This window comes from Nannobrachium achirus (assembly GCF_963921795.1).
Source record: "Nannobrachium achirus genome assembly, chromosome: 1".
NCBI classification, from domain to species: domain Eukaryota; kingdom Metazoa; phylum Chordata; class Actinopteri; order Myctophiformes; family Myctophidae; genus Nannobrachium; species Nannobrachium achirus.
The window spans coordinates 12,071,209-12,093,784 of NC_137810.1; the positions used below are offsets into that span (position 1 = coordinate 12,071,209).

Here is a 22,576-nt window from a genome sequence, read left to right on the forward strand (position 1 = left end):
TATATGCATTTGCAATTGTTGCTTTGAATGTACTTATTTTATTTGCTACGGTTCTCTGCTCTTCATAACTTGGCAAAAGGAACTATAGTAATACATCTTTATAGAGAGCAGCAGTGCATATAGTCAATGGTTTCAAGTCATTTCTCTTTTTGTACCCTCCCTTGTCATACTGTATAACAATGTATGTTGGGTGTGGTAATAAACTGACCATTATGGAGATGGCATCTATTAAATGAGACCCTTATTACCTTGTTGAATGGACGAAGAGCACACAGACATGCTATTTTGAATACATTTTGGCACCGTCCAGTTCTTTTTCAACAGACATTTCTTTTAATGAATGTTTTTGCTTTCCGTTTAGGAAATGGAACACTGATTGGTGCGTCAGCCAACGTTGTGTGTGCGGGGATTGCTGAACAACATGGTTACGGATTCTCCTTCATGGAGTTCTTCAGGTATGTTTACAAGAACACACAATGCAATAAATAGGGCATTCACCAAATATTCAAATATTCGAATATTCGAATATCAAAGTCACTATTCGACATTGTTCACCGAAGTCGAATATTCGCTTTTTTCCCACTTTTTTTCTTTGAAAGATATATAGTTTATAAAGCTTGGCTAGATAGGAAGTCATAAGAATGTGCTGTCAATGCCCCTGGTGGATGAATTTGTTAATGCTCTAAAGTCTAAACCAGGGGTTCTCAAACCTTTTTAAGCCGTGACCCCCAAAATAAACATATTTGAACTGGGGAACCCCACCCTGACAAGCACTTGGAATTGTAGGTATTACATTTAATGTGACTCGGTTCCACAGATAAATATTGTGAAAATAGCAGATCTACATGCTCACAACACCTCGCAACGAGCATGTAGATCGGCTATTTTCACAATGTCCGTCTCTTAGTATTTGACAGTTTGGCCAGTCCTGTCGAATATTCGACTATTCGAATACTTTGAGGTCGAATGATTAGAATAATAAAAATCACTATTCGTGATTGAATGCCCTACAATCTTATATTTACAATTGGCTTAGAGGCCACGCCCACTTCAAGCACGGACATGAAGCCTCCACAAAACGGACATGCTTGAAGCCTATACTCACACAGGCACTGAGAGAGAGAGAGAGAGAGAGAGAGAGAGAGAGAGGGAGAGGGAAGGGGAGAGGAGCGGGCAGTGTATCGAATTACATTTACAACAGAGAGGGAGGGCTGTGTGTCACACACACACACACACACACACACCGGAAGTGCGTCCGGCGGTCAAATATGTCCGACCGGAAACGTGCGCTGCGCCACAATAGTTCCGCCACAATAGTTCCGCCACAATAAAACCCACAATATATATATATATATATATATATATATTTTTTTTTTTTTACTTTTTTTTTAAAAAAATTTCTTTTCTTTTTTTTTTTTTTTTTCAAAAACTTTTTTTTTTTGGAAAAAAAAAAGTTTTTTAGTAAAGAAGCGGGCGTGGACTCTAGATGTGAGCGGCCCGAAGGGCCGCGAACCTCTAGTGCAATACACTTTGCTACAAGTCCAGGGCTTGGCATTTAATGCATTGACTGGCCCACTTCTGGTGTGGAAACAAGTGACTCACCTAATGTTATTTTCATCCCATGTGCTCATAACATTTCTTTTCAGCATCAATTCATTTGTTATCAGGATTAACAGACTCTCTAATGCATACAGTAAAGGGCTTTGCACACAGGACCGTTGTGTTTTTTTTTCCCGTTTGCTGCATGATTAAAATGCGTTAAGATTTGGTGTGCAAGGCTGTGCGGAATCCACACTGCGGATCCGAAAAGGAGTCATAAAAGGAGTCAATGAGTTTTTACCGCATGCGACAAGACGCACAAATCGAACTGGGTTCGATCGGGGGGAAAAAAGCACTGCCGCAGCCACCTATCGCATGGCAAATTCGGAGCCGGTCAGCATGAGGTCATAGAGAATCATTGTTTTCTTTTAAAAAAGGAAATCGTCCGTTTTTCCGTGCGAAAAAACCCACATCTGTGTGCAAAGCCCTTTTGTGCACACAGTCCGTCTCACACAGCTGATAGAGACCAAGGTTGTTGTCACAGCTTGTTAATCAAATCAAGTGGATGCAAAGTAGTCTAAACCCAAATCGAGTAACTTGAAGTTACAGACTGCCACAGGAATTGTACTGAAAAGGTCCAGTGAATGATCTCTCGTGCTCTCTCTGTCCTACACATGAACTTACACAATAAGTCCCAGATAGGGACACACACGCGCACGCATGATGCACACACACAAAGATGACAAGGACATCTATACTGTAGACGGTGTCGGAAGATGTATGCTTAGATTCTTAGATTGCGTGGGTCGACGGTTCAAATCCCGGCTCCTCCTGTAAACATGTCGAGGTGTCCTTGGGCAAGACACTGAACCCCGCGTTGCTCCTGGTGAGCTGGTTGGTGCCTTGGATGGTTTCCACCGCCATTGGTGTATGAGTGTGTGAATGAGTGAATGTAATGCACAATGTCAAGCGCCTTGGATCACCGGCGCCTAACTCTGTCCCCACTAGGGGGAGCACAAATCCTGGAATCTTTCTTTTTTTTTTTTTTCTTTTTTTTGGCGCCGCGAAAATCGGTTATTTGCGGTTATAAAGTCGTCTAAAAGTCGACTAAAACGGGTTTCCTTTATTAAGTCATTTTCGGGTGTCTTTGGGGCTTCAGGGGAGGACCTGGATATGTTGCTTGGTGCGCACCTTTTTTTTAATAGGCTCTGACATGACCAAATAAATAGAACACTAGGTCTATGCAAGCCTTTCAGAGCTGCACATTAAATAGTTATCCTATTCAACAGTGCCATTTTTAAAAGCAATGATGAATAGATGGAATCAAGATATGCTGCACAGTGCACACCTCGTAGTTGCTCATGCAAGACAATATAAATAATAGCCTAGTAAAGAGAAAAGACGCCGGCGATGGCCGATCTCGTCTTTTGCACCTGATAACTGCACAGCAAGCGTTTTATTGGAGCTACAAGCTCTGCTCCCACAACGTGAAAGCCTTGTGATGCGACATAAACCAGCATGAGAGAGACAGACAGAGAGACAGATCAGATGAGATGCTCTACTCACATAATACTGTATGCTGCTGCGGAGATTCCGAGAGGTTAACGTGCCGTATTTCCAAAGTGTGTTCTTGTTTAAGTCACAGCATGGTTTAAATATCCTATCGTAAATATGAACTGTGGCTATAATATGTTGTTTTTAATCCACGTGGGTCCGTGTTTACTTAGTTACACTAGAGTTTCGAGTGTCATGGCAGCTGGGTTAAGACGGACTTCCTCTAAAATCGGATTTCAAAATAAGAGAAATAAGAGTCACTTGTAATGATTAGTCAACACACTCCTTTTATTTTTAGGTCTACTTAAAGGACGTACATGTTAACGTGCAGTAAGTGACGCCAGAGCTAGGGTCTGACGCTAAATAAATAATTAAATAAGTACGCAAAAGCACTTCACGTTGTTTGATCGGCACGCAATATTCCTGCGGGGGGGGGGGGGGGGGGGGGGGGGGCAGATCTGGGGGAGCCGTTGCTCCCCTTGGCTCCATTGAATAGGCGCCAGTGCCTTGGATAAAGGCGCTATATAAATGCACCATTTACCATTTACTATTTCTATGCATTTAAGATATTTTTTGGCTTTTATGCCTTTATTGATAGGACAGTAGACTGACAGGAAATGGGGGAAAGAGATGGGGAGAGACATGCAGCCAGGGACGTGCTGGCCATTGGGAAAAGCGGGACAACTCCCGAATGGCCCGTTCATTTCCGGCCGGTCCAGAAAAAAAAAATATATATAAAATGTCGGCCTTCGTTCCATTTTGGGGGCTGGGCGGCCAACAAAGTAAATCGTCACTGTCGGGCAGAAACCTCGTCTCTCCAAGTTTCAAATTTGTAAATTTTTTCGCAAAGCAAAGCCCTGCTTCATCATATAAGGCTGTTGCACAAAAGTAGTGAAAATAGCAGATCTACCAGCACGCACGAGGCGTTGCGTGCTTGTACATCGGCTGTTTTCACTAGTTTAAATCATTTTTAAAATGATAAATACAAAACAAACGGTTTTGGACATACAAGGTTTCCACCCGACAAGGCCGAAATATAACTCGTGTAATTGGCCCACTGGCTTGTCACTTTGTCAAAAATATTTGAGTAGCAGCAGCGCTATAGAGAGAGATCTCTCTCTATAGCGCGCAATGAGGGCCTCTCCAACTCTTTTTCCCGGGCTGAATCAGGGGCCCAGCACGTCCCTGCATGCAGCAAAGGTCATCGGGATCAGCATTCCAACCTGAGTCACACTGTCAGGCATCAGAGCCTATGTGGTATGAATGTCATAACGGAACGCAGTTCTGTCAGGTTCTCCTCTAGACTTTGGAATCATTGGTTTCGGTTTAAAATTGAACATTGTGGATTTCGATTTCATGGAAATCGAAAATCCACTCAAACAGTACAAAGCACTGACAGTTATACTGAAACTAATATGATCATATGCATGGAATGGAATGCATTTCATTTTCATGGCTGAATATCCAAAAATATTTGTAAACATTGCCAAGCACATACAGTACAGTACAGTACCAGCCGCGCGCTTATGCATATTTAAGGTGAGTGGGGCAGTGAATTACTAGTTCAGTTTAGCATGCTGCCAACAAGAAACGAACTAGGCTACCAGTAAGGCTCCCTAATCGGGAGATAAGCGACCGTAGGTCACTTATCTCCACAAATAGGGCAAAATGTGTTTTGCCAAAATCTTCCTGATCCATGTTGATGACATGAGTGTAGACATACTGTGTAGTGATTTTCGTGATTTTAGGGCAAAATCTGTAGGAGCAGTGTCCAAAAATGTGTTTTTAAAAATCGGCCTGGAGGTGGCGCTATATGGGAGAGATTCATGTTGATGGGATGAGTGTAGACATACTGTGTACCGATTTGCGTGATTTTAGGGCAAAAATTGTAGGAGCAGTGTCCAAAAATGTGTTTTGCAAGAATCGGCCTCATGGTGGCGCTAGAAGAGGGCCATGTGAGAAATGAGGGGTGGGGTCTCCGCGCCGGCAAGGCGGACGAAATAGATACCGGCCCCGGCTGTCCCGGTCGCTCCTAGCCGGAGTTACGGCATTTTATGTGAGCTGCAGTGTAGGGGGTCCTCCACTGGGGGCGCCACCACTTTTGCATCCGTTCTGGAGCACCAGGAGTGGGTGGTCCCCGGGAATTCCCCGTGAGCAGCCCCGTTGGGGTGGTCATTTGGTCAGTTTAGCACATTTGGTCATTTTTTACATCTGGGGGTCCCCCAGGGAGCTGGGGGTCCCTGGAGCTCCGGGGGTCCTTGGAGGTTGTAGTTTGGCAGGTAAGGAACGTGTGTGCAAAATGTGGCATGGATCGGGGCAACGGTGCGGAGATATGAGCAGGGCAAGAGTGTGACGTGTGAGGTGTGACAGACAGACAGACTGACGGACTGAAGGACTCACTCACAGTTTGTGCAGGGTTTGATAGTAAATGCGACCTACGGTCGCAATCAAGTGTATGGCCTGATGAATCATTGAGGAACTTTGTGAATGAGACCAACGCGAAGGCATGAAAACCCTGGTCCTAAAAATGCTTGCATAAAACTGTGTGTAATCACTAGGACAGGAATAAGCAGACACATTCACCAGACTTAAAAATCTGCATTTTGTCTGATTCTCAATCATTGTGGAACTGGACACATTGATTAGGCTGTGTGTGTGTGTCGGCGTGACCATTACGCACGGCTGTGAATATTTATAGCTCCCAGTTAATCACATGCACATCATGCAGTGTGAATACTTGAATCTCACTTTAAAGCCATTACAATTTACAATTCAGGCATTTAGCAGAGGCTCTTACTCCAGAGAGACTGGCAGTAAGCAAGTTCAACACATGCAGACTGCAAAGAGAGGCTGTGGCTGGGTTGGGATACCTCCAACATGCTGCCTGTTGAAAGGCGTGGATGTCCTAGTGTTCTGTAACAGGTTTGTTAAGCACCTCATTGAGACGCTGAGTAGACTGGGGGGATAGCGACTTGAGTCGTGCATGCACAATGTGTTGCAATGGGTCGTTAACTACTGTGATGTCTGTTGTTCTCAAGTACCCACAACAAAGCTGTAGCGTTTTATTCCAGGCTGAGATGTACAGAAGGATGACACTAGCTTCTCTGGTGCATTTAATTGAACACTTCCAACTAGAAGTTGGAAGTGTTTGACTCGAAATTTGGGCAAGGTTTCAACCCAATCACTGCCCCTTTGACATGCATGAATATTTCCAATAAAACTACGTGATAAAGTGGAGGCACTTCTGTGGCCTGCTGGCAGAGTCTGCACAAGAAATTCGGTTAGATTAGCTCCGGAAACACAGACAGGAACAGAGACACATGCTCAGACGACCCCTCTAGACGACTAGAGACTCCTGCAGAGCAATGTCAGTGGGACTGTGATTATGCAAATTCTCACTATGGAGCAGCGTATTGTGTGTAATCTGCATTTGCTAAATCTATGCAGGAGCTGAGGATGTGAGGGTTCTGTTCTGTTCTGTTCTGTGTGTGTGTGCGTGCGTGCGTGCGTGCGTGCGTGCGTGCGTGCGTGCGTGGGACAGGGGAGCCACCCATCAAGGAACCCTTAGCAATAGCAGGTGTTTGCACAGTTCTACCGTTTATCACCAGCCTCCGCTCTTTTACCCTCTCCCACACTCCCAATTACTGGCAGTAGGGTCACATATAATCTGCTGCAGTGCATACCGGCATGATGCGGTTAGTGCAACGACACAAGGTTAACCACTTTCAAAACCAATAAGAGAATCAGGACAAAGCAACAAATGTTTTACCTCCCAAACTATAATGTCAGCCTTTCATCGCCCTTTCCTGAAACTCCCAAGATGGACTAGTCCAAGTGAAATGTTTGTAACTAGTAATGTACCCACCTTTCATGCTGTACTGAGGAATGTTAGCTTTAGATTTGTGTGTAGACTTGTGGAGTCAAAGAATGTATTAACCATGGTCTTGAGATGACACAGAGCGATACAAGGTATTCCCCTTGCTTCTGGAAACACTGGAGGCGATGTTTATATGTTTTTAATTGAGTGAAAACTGTCTGGTACTGTGTATCTCTGTGTTGTTTCTGTCTGTTTTTGTATATGGGTTTTTTATGGACCTCTGTCTCTGAAATAAAGTGTATCATCACAAGTGGTTAGCCACTCACAGTATAGCGTCTCCTTGAAATGAAGCGCTTTAATTGGCTATCTCTGGTAGAGTCAGAGCTGTATACGGTGGAACGTGCTCGCTTGCAGCTCTGCGTCCAGGCAGCGGGGACAGACGGACTGCTGTCGTCGCATGTCAGATGGCTTTCACTTCAGGCCCTGATGAGCCCACAGGGACGCCGCGCCGCGTGTCTTTTTTTGGGGGCCTGATAGACCGTCACACGGTGCAAATGAAAATGGCCTGAATAACTCAGCGGTGAGGTGAGCTGCTGTGGCATCTGCACTGCGGTCGTCCGTCCCCCGGTGTCCTGCTGTTATGTCTCTCCCAAAGCCACTGTCCCCGGGAACGGGGACGTGCTGGGCCCCTGATTCAGCCCGGGAAAAAGAAGTTGGAGAGGCCCTCATTGCGCGCTATAGATCTCTCTCTGTAGCGCTGCTGCTACTCAAAGATTTGCCATTTCAGATCATGACAAGTGACAAGCCAGTGGGCCAATTACATGAGTTATATTTCGTCGTTGTCGGGTGGAAACCGTGTACGTCCAAAACCGTTTGTTTTGTATTTATCATTTAAAAAAATGATTTAAACTAGTGAAAACAGCCGATCTACAAGCACACAACGCCTCGCACCGCGAGGCGTTGTGTGCTTGTAGATCTGCTGTTTTCACTACTTTTGTGCGACGGCCTTGTATGATGAAGCAGGGCTTTGCTTTGCGAAAACAATTACAAATTTGAAACTTGGAGATACGAGGTTTCTGCCCGACAGTGACGATTTACTTTGTTGGCCACCCAGCCCCCAAAATGGAACGAAGGCCGACATTTTATTTTATTTATTTATTTTTCCTAATGGCCGGCCTGGACAGGCCAGGAATGAACCGGCCGTTCATGGGTGTTGTCCCGCTTTTCCCAATGGCCAGCACGTCCCTGCATGCCCGGGAAGCATCTTCAAAGCGCATGGCAGAAATGTAGGCTGCGTTGCTCCTGTCCCTAAAGGACAATGTGCGCCGACGCCAGCGGTCAGACGTTTACCTGGGCGTGATTAATTGCCGCCACTTCGATCCGGTACGCCCTGGCGTACCGTCGACAGAGGAGGCGAGCGTCTCGCCCCAACCTCTCGAAGTTCACCCACGTTTTCTCTGTGATGTTTTTTCTCTATAGCCGCCCTGGTGCTGCTATCTCTCATTAAAACCCATTTAGGCCTAGAATTATTGAATGCTTTAACCAGTGAAAAATAGCAGATATACAAGCTCACTGCGCGGCACCGAGTGCCGCGCTGCGAGCTTGTAGATCTGCTATTTTTGGAAAAAGTCGTGAAAATGTGTGCAAATCTTTGAATAATATGTATTTCCAAAGCGAACGGTTGTAACTAAAATTTTGCTTCTGGGTGGTCCCTGGAACTAAATATTTTGAGATGGGGGTCCGTGGCCAAATAAATATCATTTTGGGGGTCCTTCACATGAAAAGGTTTGAGAACCACTGACATAGTAGTCTCTCAAGAACAGACTAACTGAGCTCCATTTAAGTGAAAAGGACCTTTTCTTTGACGATGGCTATATAGCCTTTTCCAAAAATCTTAGAAGGATTCAAAAGACACTTATAGAATCGGTTCAAAATTCGAATGTTCACGATTTTTCAAAAATAGCAGATCTACAAGCTCGCACCGCGCTGTGAGCTTGTATATCTGCTATTTTTCAATAGTTAAAGCATAAAATAATGATACACAATACTGTGTACCCGTTCTGAATGGGTTAATCTTTTTTACGGAGAGTTGTTTTCCTGTATAGTTTCCCTCTCTGCACCCTCGCCCTCACACCCCCACCACCACCACCCTTATCCCCCGCGGCTCCACAGACGCCAGACCAATGGCTTGTGGCGGGTCACGCCACGGAGGCTGTCCGCCTCAGAGCGCCACAGACAGCAGGCTTGAGGCGCAGCGGTAACAACTGTAATAATTGCCTGGCCCGACCGTGAACGCCTCGCTGGGCCGTTTGTTTGTTTTTGCACCGAAACAGAGATCATTGCCAGGCTGTAAATCCATTTGGTGGCAGATTTATTAATGGCTGAGGTGAGGATAGTGCCTCCAAGTAAAGAGCTATAACAATATCTCAGCGAGCGGGGGCATCGGTGGTGGGTGGTATACTCGGATTATTATTTTAAACGTAAACGTGGCAATACCACAATGGAGAAATACTTTGTTGTAAATGCTGATACAAGCTCAGGGGCGTCAATTGGGTATGACAGGGGTATGCAGCTGCCATACCCTGGGTCCAGGGGGGAAAATAAAAGTTACTTTTAAATATAAATCCATGAATTTCTCTTTGTCTATCTGTGCTGGTTATTATGTTGTTAAATTACAATAAAATAACTACAAATGCAAAGTTTAACAAAAGGGTCACTTTAACAAGATATTATAATTATATTCTCCACACTTGTATTCTTCCCAGCTTGACACAATGGTATATTCCCAGGTTCCGCAGGTCAGCTGCACAGGTGCAATTCATTGTTAATTGTGGCACGTTTACTAACATGCCAAGTTTAGCTGCACTTAAACCGTTTCAGGCTGCCGAATTTATGTACCAATCCAGCCCTGCCTGTGCCTGTCGATGGCACTGCATAGCTACACAGGTTTCTGAGTAATTCAAGGAGAAGGCACAGCTGACTTCAGCTGGCTCGCATTTAAATCTCCACCAGTACAAGGCGATCGACATCCCTTCAGGCGATTGCAACTGAATAGTAAAACAACCCCAAGACCTAAATTGTTACAGGTGTTAAAGTTATACCATGTAACTTTTTTTATAAAACAAATCTTAAAATTGTCCTAACTGTTAAATCGCTAAAGTTTTAGAACACCCACTCCGTTTTCTTCAGCTTCTGAAGCCTTCTCTTTATATGTTTTCTACTTAGCCGTGACAGGGGCGGGATTTCCCGGCAAAATTACGTCATCATACACTACCGGCCAATCACAGCGAGGGTTATACACTGCCGGCCAATCACAGCGCATCTTGAAGTGGGGTCGCTATCACAATACGGCGGCCATATTTGTAGGCGCCCGTGTAGCTTGCCTCAACATAACAACAGCATTTACTAGGGGGAAGGAGTCCGTTTCTCCGGAATGCCTGAACGCACAGGAACCAGGGACCCCTCTAAAGATAAGGCGAGGTGGAGGCAGACGCGGGGGTGTGAGGCCCGGTCCGCGGCAAAAAACGGCCGAAAGACGCGGACGCGACCGCGGTTTGCTATAGAGCTACTGACCTCTAGGTGAGCAACTTACACAGTATAGCTTTAAGGGCCACCAGGAGTTTTGCCTTTCGGTTTGCTATAGGGCTCCTGGGATCTGCCATTCATCACACTTTATGGAGCAGGTAAATAAACCAACTGAGAACGCAAACTCCATTAAACAGTGTAAACTGAGGGCCATTATTCAGATTCTCTCAGGGTGCGTGCGTTCTGTGGGCCGCACCCCATAATAGCCCCCCACTAGTTGTTTTTCACCTGTGCATGTGCAAGGAGGGGGGGCGCTTGTGGACACTGGTCCACTGCACACGAAGCTGCAGGGGGGCCAGGGACGTGCTGGCCATTGGGAAAAGCGGGACAACTCCCGAACGGCCGGTTCAGGCCGGGCCATTAGGAAAAAATTAAACTGTTTGCACAAAAGTAAAAAATAAACTGTTTGCACAAAAGTAGTGAAAACAGCAGATCTACAAGCACACAACGCCTCGCACCGCGAGGCGTTGTGTGCTTGTAGATCGGCTGTTTTCACTAGTTTAAATCATTTTTTTAAATGATAAATACAAAACAAACGGTTTTGGACATACAAGGTTTCCACCCGACAACAACGAAATAAAGGCCTAATTCATGTAATGGATCAATCACGGAGGCCGCGCCCCCACCTCTCCGCCTAGACCTCCGACCAGAATCACAGCCGCACCATTCACTTGAATGGACAAACAGCGGATTTTACACATTAAATATTAATTGCGTTTTGGAACCAGAGCTTCGAAATCTCGTCCAATCCGTCAACACGGCCTGGATATGCATTGGAAAAAATATGTAGACCTTTAAACTTTTAAAACAATACGACAAAGGAATATATAAGGACGCAACAGCAGAATGAGGAAATCGCCTGTCTGCTGGACCTACAGAGCCGTTTTCACTTTTCACTGATTTGTTTAGAGGCTATTACTCTCCATTACACAAACAACCAACCAGAATAAACTGCTTCAAATGTAGGCTACATGTTTCTTATCATGCCGATTGCTTTTAAATCTATTAACATTTGATATCTCTGGCGTGAAATGTTCGCGATTCCTGACAAGTTTAGCTGCCGAGCCGCAGAGGGAGAGGCAAGGGTGTCGCACCAAATTCTGGGCCCTGGATACAAGGATTCGCTGTGGGCCCACATGAATGTTCTTCATCGTGGGATTTCAAAAATAGCAAATCTACAAGCTTGCAGCGCGGCACTCGGTGCCACGCTATGAGCTTGTATATCTGCTATTTTTCAATCGATAAAGTCTCAAATAATTAAGGCCCTTCCACCTTGGGCCCTGGTAAGTCAGTCCCACTTTTCCCCCCCTTGTGACGCCCCTACCCACAGCCTGCAGTCGAAAGCAGAGTTGAAATACAACACTTCGCGTCGCTACCCCTGTTCATTCAGACATTCACAGACGTACATTACATATCAGTTGCTATTTAACATAACAAATAAGGTGTTTGTAGTCCTGGGTTATTGTCGTTTAGGCCAATACAGTCCATTCATATTTAAATTGGTTTGAAACGGCTTTCTGTGGTCCAGCAACCATGGACATGTTCCTTATTCCTCTGCTGCGACCTTATATATTCCTATGTCGTATTGTTTTAAAAGTTTAAAGGTCTAAATATTTTTTCCAATGCAGATCCAGGCCTTGTTGATGGATTGGAAGAGATTTCGAAGCTCTGGGTCCAACACTGAATTAGTATTTAATGTGTAAAATGTGTGTACAATCCGCCGTATTTCCCATTGAAGTGAATGAAGCCAGTAGCGGCGCGCTGTGATAATGTCGGGCGTAGCTTTTGGAGGGGGCGGAGCCGGTATAGGTCCATTGGCCCACTGGCTTGTCACTTGTCATATTCTGAAATGGCAAATCTTTGAGTAGCAGCAGCGCTATAGAGAGAGATCTCTCTCTAATAGCGCGCAATGAGGGCCTCTCCAACTCTTTTTCCCGGGCTGAATCAGGTCCCTGAGGGGGGCTGTTGGCTCCTTCACGGTGTTATGCATTTGGAGGTGGTCACAGTAATATTATGGGCTTCATTGTCTTCCAATAGCACGGCCTGACCACTGAGTCATAGCACTTATTTTAAGTAACACAGGTCAAAGGTGGGCTAGGTAAGTAGGGGTGTAACAATATAGTAACTGTATCGAAATATCGTTTTTAACTTAAAAAATCGAAGTATATCGAAATGAAAACAGCTAAAATCGCATCGTTTTATTTTGTATCGTATCGAATCGGCAGTGCAAAGAATCGATTGTATCGATACTACCTACTTGTGCATTGTATTTAGCATTTTTAAGAAGAACAATTTTAAAAGGGGGGGTTAATTTGTTTTTCCTTTCCATATAGCTACACTGGTCTATCGATAAATGTGTGTGATCTCTGGGTTCATGTCAAGGTGCAGGTTTGTCAATATACCATGTCCATGTATTTGGCAGATAATCACTGTGTTTACTTATTTATATCCAAAATAATACAGGTTTCCCTTAAAACCTTCACTATCCACACCTTTCACACAGATTTAATTTCTTTGCTAATTTTAAATTACTGAATCGAATCGTATCGTATCGCCATGAATGATCCAATATCGTCCATGTATCGTATCGTCAACCATGTATCGTGATATGTATCGAATCGCTATTAAAATGTATCGTTACACCCCTATAGGTAAGTGTCAGTCAAGCTGTTTTAGCATTTTACCACTTAAACTGGGGGGTTCCCCAGGGGTTTACCCATGGCCTTGTGTCCCTCTACACACCAAATCTCTCCACCAAAGATAGCCTATATCTACAAACTCACAGTTTTTGTTTATTTATTCAATGTTAAAAAAGGTCTCGCCTTAAGCATGAAACCCTCACAGTCAAACGGGTCTATGTCCCTCTGGTTTTATCTGAAAAGACACTTTGAGATTACATCAGGCCATTTTTTAAGAGCGTCCATCATGCATAATTAAAGTGCAGTGTGAGATTGCAGGGTGCAGTGGGGATTTCAGCCAAGGTGCTCCTCTCTCTCTCGTCTCTGTTGTGAACAGTTTTCCCGCTGCCCTCTCTGTCATTCCTGACTGTCCGTGATGGCAGAATGCGCCTTGCTCAGCACAAATGGACTCACCTGTACAGAGGTGACCTCGGCATGTCTGCTTTTAGTAACAATTTAGAGATTACTGTCTCCATCCATTCTCTAAGAAGGACGTTCTCTTCAGAGACCCATATTGTATAAGGCTTAATTTCACTTGCAGTGTCAGTGTCATGTCAGTATCATGTCAGTATCATGGTCAGTATCATGGTCAGTGTCATGTCAGTATCATGGTCAGTATCATGTCAGTATCATGGTCAGTATCGTGTCAGTATCATGGTCAGTATCATGTCAGTATCATGTCAGTATCATGGTCAGTATCATGGTCAGTGTCATGTCAGTATCATGGTCAGTATCATGTCAGTATCATGGTCAGTATCGTGTCAGTATCATGGTCAGTATCATGTCAGTATCATGGTCAGTATCATGTCAGTATCATGTCAGCATCATGTCAGTATCATGGTCAGTATCATGGTCAGTATCATGTCAGTATCATGTCAGTATCATGGTCAGTATCATGGTCAGTATCATGTCAGTATCATGGTCAGTATCATGTCAGTATCATGGTCAGTATCATGTCAGTATCATGGTCAGTATTATGTCAGTATCATGGTCAGTATCATGTCAGTATCATGTCAGTATCATGGTCAGTATCATGTCAGTATCAGGTCAGTATCATGGTCAGTATCATGTCAGTATCATGGTCAGTATCATGTCAGTATCATGGTCAGTGTCATAATGCAGTCGAAGAAATCCAAGTCCATGGCTACATTAAGATTTCTGGCTTGGGTTGTGGTTTTTAACATTGCCGATTGAAGCTGAGCACTGACTTTTAATCATTCTTCCTTGGTCTCAAAAATAATTACTTCGGTGTTGTCTTTGTTTAATTGAAGAAAGAAATCTGGTACATCCAATCCAATCACCATCCACTGAATGAAGAGGAAAATGTTATCGGACGGTTCCAAATAGGTCTCAGCTAATTTCAGAATCATTGAGTCTTTCTCCCAGCACGGTATTATTTGAATGGAAACATTATAAGCCTTGTGTGACATTTCCATTGTTGAGCCTGTCTCTCTTCATTCTTATGTTGTCCTTTGTTAATCCTCACGTCACTGTTCTGATGGTCTATTGACCTCATACCAGATGACTAAGAGTTTGTTTACATCCCAGAGGTTCCTCTAGCTTACTTTTTCTCAGTGTCATGTCTGGGACCCACTAGCGGTCCAAATGGACCTGTATGTCTGCTTATTAAATTGTTTATTGAAAACAAGGGTTATCGCCCACAGAAACCTACATGCTGCTCTAAAACCAGAGATTACATTGGTCATGTACATCATTGGGAGTATCTTTGACATCCATAAAGCGTAGAGGTTTAAGAACTGCCGTATATCTGTATATATCTGTAGTGCCTATTGCTTAGTGTCAAGAGGTGATTGTCGAACTTCTATGTTAGTGAACATAAGCGATATAGAGTTCAAGGGTTAATCAAATATTAGGTGTCGAGCGTAATCACGCGGCCATCTGTGCAAAGCATTGTTCTCCGGCGACGTAATGGCCAAGTCAAAGTGTGCAAAGAAGAGAAGCTAAACATCGGTTGTTTCAACAGCTGGCAGCACATGTTTTCTACCAGGGAAGGATCCAAAAATATCTTCCACTTCAGAGCGATGCAGAAAGCCCAGGGTAGATACCACGCGGATAGAACGGGGGTGGGGTGGGCGAGGGTGGGCGGGTAGAGAAGGGATTACTAGACACAGCTGTAATTACTCTGGTGACGCTTCTACCAGGGGGATTGTGGCACAATCAAGCAGATAAAGGACTTGGCACATGTCGCTGGTGGGGAGCGCCGGCTCACCAGGAAAGCTGCTTAAGCAACAGGAGTGGACAGGAAATCTGGCATCTCTGTTTCCTGTTAATGCCATTTGAATAGCAGGGCTTACGTAGACTCGCAAGCCAGTGTCTAAATACTTCGGCTCAAACGCTTTGCTCAACTAGAGACTGGTCACAATCCAAGCATGCATGGCTAAAAAAGACAGTAAATTAAATAAACTGCATTACGGAACCAATCCAAGCGTCTTTAGGGCGGTCCTTCATATTGGGGCGGTGATATGATTGGTTCCCAAAGCAGTGGGCGTAGGTTTGTTAGAGGATGTTTTCTTCACAACTATACCTTGGATTTTGATGCCCCCAGACATATCGGTGGGAAGATATCTCTGATCATCTGGCAATGGGAGACCAGGGCCAGATTTATACGAAAACAGCACATCTTCAAGCCCACACTGTGTTGCAGCAATGTGAGCTTGTAGATCGACTACATGAGCAAGCATTCTTCTCAGGGCACCCCATAAATATATTTTTTAATCCGAGGCACCCCTACATTATAAATTTCACTCCCAGCACCTTATATTTATAGCATATCATGGTTGTCGGGTGGAAACCGTTCGTTTTGTATTTATCATCAAAAATATGTACTAAACTAGTGAAAATCTACAAGCACACAACGCCTCGCATCGCGAGACGTTGTGTGCTTGTAGATCGGCTGTTTTTACTGGTTTTGTGCGACGGTCTTGTAACTTGGAAATATAAGCTTTCTGCCCAACAGTGACGATATTTTAGTGATTATGTTGCGAGGAAAACGTTGCGATAATAGCCATTTTGGTTAGAACTGACTGAAAATAACTTTGTACTTTTTTTCAAGTGTCCAAATAAATTCCAAATATTATCAAATTATCTAGCGGCACCCCTGGACTGCCGTCACGGCACCCCAGGGTGCCCCGTCACCCACTTTGAAAACCCGTGAGTTGGACAGTTACTCTGCTCCTCAGTAGCCCTACTTGCTGAGGACTATTCCTGCACATTATGATGGACTACGGCAGTGGTGTGTTCTAGACTTTTTTTTTGGGCATACTATAATCTATGATCTGCGGCTATTCGTGTGGCCAGGGCAGACGCCAGTGCATAATGCCTATCAGATACGCTACTTTGAAAGGTTCGCGAGGGCAGACGCTATATTCATATTTTTATTTCCGACAGCAGACGCCGTATACGTGCGTTACAGGTAGAACACAGCACTGGACTACAGAGTCAGGTCTAGGGAGACATTCATTGTTTTGCTTACGATGTTTTTTTTCTTTTCTTTTCTCTCACAGGCTGGGATTCCCCATGATGATGATGACGTGTACGATAGCCATGTGTTATCTGCTGGCCACCCACATCGGTCTGGGCTGGAACATGTGATCTACCACTGCTGCACAGAGCCAAAGAGACTGTGTGTGTGTGTGTGTGTGTGTGTGTGTGTGTGTGTGTGTGTGTGTGTGTGTGTGTGTGTGTGTGTGTGTGTGTGTGTGTGTGTGTGTGTGTGTGTGCGCGTGTGCGCGCGCGCGTGTGTGTGTGTGTGTGTGTGCGCGTGTGTGTGTGCGTGTGCGTGTGTGCGCATGCGCGTGTACGTGAACAAATGCATGAATGCATCAAGAATGAATGAATGCATTTTCAAGTGTCTTGTCCTTCAAAACCCATCCCTTACGGGATTATAAGACACCAAAAACATAGTTATAATGTTGCTATGCAGGAGTTGAGGTTGTGAAGGTTCGGTGTGAGTGTGGGGGTGGAGGGGGGGGGGGGGGGGGGGGGTGAAAGGGAGAGAGAGAGAGAGAGAGAGAGAGTATGTGTGATCATATTTGTGTGGGTGTATGTGCACACTGTAGATGCATTTTGTGTGGGTGTATGTGCACACTGTAGATGCATTTTGTGTGGGTGTATGTGCACACTGTAGATGCATTTTGCGCAGACTGCCATGTGACGATTGCCTTTGACCCGCAGCACTGGAGGTGCAGTACGAAGTACAAAGCAAAAGTGGTGGAAAAAGTAAAAGTATTAATACTGCAATATATAAATACTCTGTTACAAAGTAAAAGTCCGGAATTCAAAATGTACTTGAGTAAAAGTATGAAAGTGTTGGCATCAAAATGTACTTAAAGTACTAAAAGTAAAAGTACAAAATGTTTGAAAAAGCAGATCTGCAAAGTAACTAGTAACCAAAGTTTTCAAATAAATGCAGTGGAGTAAAAGTACAACATTTGGATCCGAGATGTAGTGGAGTAGCTAGAAGTAAAAATATTGGAAATTGGAAACACTTAAGTACAAATACCTCAAAAGTGTACTTAACTTAATTGTCACCTAAAGGGGTTGAGGGGCAGATTACACTGAGTGTAATCTGCCCCTCGCCTCCCAACAACAGCTGACCAGTACAGTACGGTAAGTAGTCATACAGTCTGGCTATACAGACAATTAATTTGATTGGCTTATAATTGCGCATCCCCACAATGACATCATAAAAATATTAACTTGTTTTTTAAGATGATTCTTGAAGTGACAGTAACCCTTTAGGTGACAGGCCCCCTTTAAAGGAAAACTTTGTTTTTTTACAACAAGGGTTCATATTTTAGATTGTAATTAGAGGAAAGAAAAGATGAGTGTTAAAATGTCTTAATTTACCTCTTTCTATTTTAGAGATTTTAGTTATGATTTCAGTGGGTGGGGGCATGCGTACAAGTGGCAAAATATGTATTTTTAGACACAATAAGCTGGTAATTTCGTTGTTACTATTTACACCAGCACCTATAAGTCACATGAAAAAGTGTAGTTCATCTTGGGAATGGGCTTATTGTGTCTAAAAAGACATATTTAGCCACTTGTACGCATGCCCCCAACCACTGAAATGAAAATACTAAAATCACTAAAACGATAGAAAGAAGTGAATGAAAACATTTTAACACTCATCTTTTCTTTTCTCTAATGACCATCTAAAATATGAACCCTTGTTGTAAAAAAACAAAGTTGTCCTTTAAGTACAGTGCTTGAGTAAATGTACTTAGTTACTACTTTTACACCACTGCAAAGCAATTAAAGTTCAATCAAAGAAACGTTGTCAGACCGAAACTGGCAGAAGCTACAGAAGTTCAGTGACCAGAGTTGTGTTTGCCATTTGCTGAATGAGTCCCAGAGTTCTGGCCCCTGCAGGTCTTCCCATTGACTTGTTTTACAAACGTACTTTGCGCACAGCTTCCACCAAAGTTGTATCAGCAACCAGGGGTGTCGCACCAAATTCTGGGCCCTGGGTACGGTTGTATATCTGCTATTGAAAAATAGCAGATATACAAGCTCACAGCTCGGCACAGAGTGCCGCGCTGCGAGCTTGTAGATCTGCTATTTTTGAAAAATCGTGAAAAAGTCTTTGAAAAAGTCTTTGAAAAACCTATGGTGCTCAAACTTGTTAATGTGAAGGGCCCCCAAAATGTTATGTATTTGGCCACAGATCCCCATCTCAAAATATTAGGTTCCAGGGACCCCCTCCCAGAAGCAAAATTTGAGTTACAAATGTTTGCTTAAAAATACATATATTCAAAGATTTGCACACATTTTCACGAAAATGTGAGCTTGTATATCTGCTATTTTTCAATAGCTAAAGCATAAAATAATTAAGGCCCTTTGGGCCCTAGTAACTCAGTCCCACTTTTCCCCCCCTTGTGACGCCCCTGCCAGCAATACAGTATTTAGAAGAAAAGTTACACCGAGGGAAGGAATTACCTTTACCTGAAGGCACGGTGCCAGGGGCGTCACAAGGGGTGGGAAAGTGGGACTGAGTTAATAGGGCCCAAGGTGGAGGGGCCTTCATTATTTGTTACTTGTAGATCAGCTATTTTTGAAAAGTCGTGAAAATGTGTGCAAATCTTTGAATATATGTATATTTTTAAGAGAACATTTGTAACTCAAATTCTGCTTCTGGGGGGTCCCTGGAACTAAATATTTTGAGATGGGGTTCCGTGGCCAAATACATATAATTTTGGGGGTCCTTCACATGAAAAAGTTTGAGCACCACTGACATAGAAACATTGATTTAGAAGACATTTATAGAATCGGATCAAACATATTCAAATTACACCAATTTTCAAGATTTTTCATAAACAGCAGTTTATGAATGAAGAACATTCATGGTGGGGCCCACAGTGAATCCTTGTACCCAGGGCCCAGAATTTGGTGTGACACCCCTGCACGGTGCTACTGCGTCTGTGGCTGTAATTGGTATAAATCGTTCCAGCTATCACCTATGAGGTCACATTCATTCCGCTGGAAATCCCCGTGGTCGGTTTACGAGCATCGCGCTCTAAGTACTTGCTGAGGAAGCTACAGTTTTTCATTGATTCACTTTTGTAAAGTTTTAGATTGATGATTGTTATTTTCTCCCCATCCAACTTTTCAACGGTGCTCCTGTTTATGCCTTGAAGGCACCACAATACCAAATGAAAGGGATTTTATTATGGTCAATGCCTAATTTATTTGTTTGCCACAGGCTCACTTATCAGTAGGGGTGTAACGATACATTTTAATAGCGATTCGATACATATCACGATACACGGTTGACGATACGATACATGGACGATATTGGTTCAGTCATGGCGATACGATTCGATTCAATGATTTAAAATCGATATAGTAACTATTTTGCAAAGAATTTAAATCTGTGTGAAAAGTGTGGATAGTGCAGGTTTTTAAGGGAAACATGTATTATTATGTATATAAATAAGTAAACACAGGGATTATCTGGCAAATACATGGACATTGTATTTGAACACATATGGACAAACCCACACCTTGACATGAACATAGACATCACATACATTTATCAATAGACCAGTGTAGCTATATGGAAAGGAAAAGTAATTAAACCCCTCTTTTCATATTTTCTTCTTAAAAATGCTAAATACAATGCACAAGTAGGCAGTATCGATACAAACGATTATTTGCACTGCCAATTCGATTCGATACAAATTTAAACGATACGATTCGATTTTAGCTGTTTTCATTTCGATTTACTTCGATTTTTCTAATTAAAAGCGATATTTCGATGCAGTTACGATATCGTTACACCCCTACTTATCAGTGTCATCTAATTTAATTAAAATGACACACGGTAACAATGAAATGTTAAAAGAATCAGTTATAGACTAAATGTAATTGGTGTGCAGAATGCTATTGTCACAGTATATGCTATCACATGTACTGTGTACGGTAATATCACATTATAACTGATCAGTCCAAGTGATTTAGTACAGGTAAATAAATGTAATATAAAAAGACATATATGTATTTTAATCGCATTAACGCCCTCATGTGAAATGGCCAAAATGTCATATTGTCCTGTTTTAAGTATTGTGTTATACAGCCCTGAAAGGCAAACAAAGTTGAAACATCATGTGTAATATTAAAAACATGGTTTAAGCAACATCAGCAATAAAACATCATGGAGCTGTCTCATTTTAATTCTCTTGAGTTTCTGTGCTTTTGAAACAGGAGTGGGTGGTGGGACCACTTTTTTTTCTCCAAATGTCCTAGATTTGTTTTGAGAGAGAGAGAGAGAGAGAGAGAGAGAGAGAGAGAGAGAGAGAGAGAGAGAGAGAGAGAGAGAGCGGGGAGGAGGAGAGTGAGAGAGCGAGGGGAGAGACAGAGAGAGAGGGGGTGAAAGAATAATTAGACGGTATAGAGGATTCCCAGGGGAACAGGATAGTAGTAAGATTTGATCTCACTGTGCACCATCAACAGACACGGAATGCTTTATGATTAATAACTTATAACATGACTGTTTAGGGTAGGCTTTAACCTCTTTACCCTGGCGTTCTAATTTTGGGAATTTCACATTATGGAGGGGGGGGGGGGGGGAGAAATGTTTTTAACACCACCTCCTGCTATGGTCTCAGACACAGTCTAAACCAGTGGTTCTCTTACTTTTTCATGTCAAGGACCCCCAAATGAATATGTATTTATGGGCATTTTGTATAGTTTCAACATTGGACGACAATGTAGAGTGCCATTTTTTGTATGGTCATGCAGGGTAGTTATCGCAAAAGTAAACTATCTTTAAATGTCCCCGAGGCTTCATTCGCTAGCTGAGGTCCGATGATATGAAGTGTGTCTCTAGACCAGGGGTGGGCAATGATTTTTTCCATGGGGCCACATGAACTGTCGTTGGGTGCCCAGTGCATTTTCAAAGACACTTTGAGTTACTCATGCATGCATATCTTTACAAAGAACATGGCAAAGTAATCCATCATCAAACTACAGGTAGACTGGGGTTTGAATATGGAACCTCTCTCTCTGCTGAAAGTCAGATCATTAGACCACCCAGGGACAGATTAATCCCCGCGAGGGCCCCTGGTCAATAATAAAAAAAAGTAGGGCCCCTCCACCATAACCCTCCCTCCCTCCCGATGCGCACTACCCAGCTCGGATGTTAAGCCACAATGATCATCTGTGGGTCAAGAAAGCACCTGTAGACAACAGAGGAGGGGCCCACACTTTTATACGTTTATACATTTATACGTTTTTAATTAACATATAAATGTAATAGTAAATTGTCAATGACCACGTGGCCCAGTTCCCCCAAGGACCCCTGAGAGCCAAGGGCCCCTGGCAACGGCCCCACCGGCCCAATGGTTAAGATAACAGATTTTCAAAGAGACTTCTGGCCAATCAAAGCGGGGTTTGCCTAACAACATAATCACGCCTCCCTGACAGAATGACTGAACCTGTACATGATCAGGGTTCATTATGATAAATCAACTTTTTGAAGGGGGGGGGGGGGGGGGGGGGGATTTGTAGCCAGGTAACTAACGCTAGCTGCAGAATCGGACCCACTCGGACCCACGTTGTATTGGCCATTCTGTCCGAGTGTCCGTGACATAAGCTGTGTGGTGATGTCGGTCTCTGCGTACTTTCTATGACGTTAGTCTCGTGCTCATTCGGACATAGGGACCTACACACAAAGCCAGATGTAGGAGCAGTTAGCACCGTTCAAAAATGATGTATGAGGTGTAAACAAAGAGTAAAGAAATCTACAAAAAATGTAGCACTTGATGGCGAGTACAGTATTTAAATATAAATAAGAGCAGATATTGGATGGCGAGTAGTACAGTATTTAAATATAAATAAGTGCAGACATTTCACCATTTATCACAGAATTTACAGGATGTTG

General features: G+C 43.5%; 1 protein-coding gene across 1 annotated transcript in view; it reads left to right on the forward strand.

Moving 5' to 3' along the window:
• The window catches only part of oca2 (oculocutaneous albinism II), a gene marked incomplete at both ends in the record, with an annotated part of 104,137 nt that extends 87,352 nt beyond the window's left edge, over positions 1-16,785 (forward strand). Inside the window, 2 exons of the mRNA XM_080724327.1 lie at positions 362-455; positions 16,698-16,785. Of these exons, the coding sequence (XP_080580453.1) occupies positions 362-455; positions 16,698-16,785 (182 nt within the window). The remainder of the gene's footprint in view (positions 1-361; positions 456-16,697) is intronic.
• Between the last annotated feature and the right edge of the window lie 5,791 nt (positions 16,786-22,576).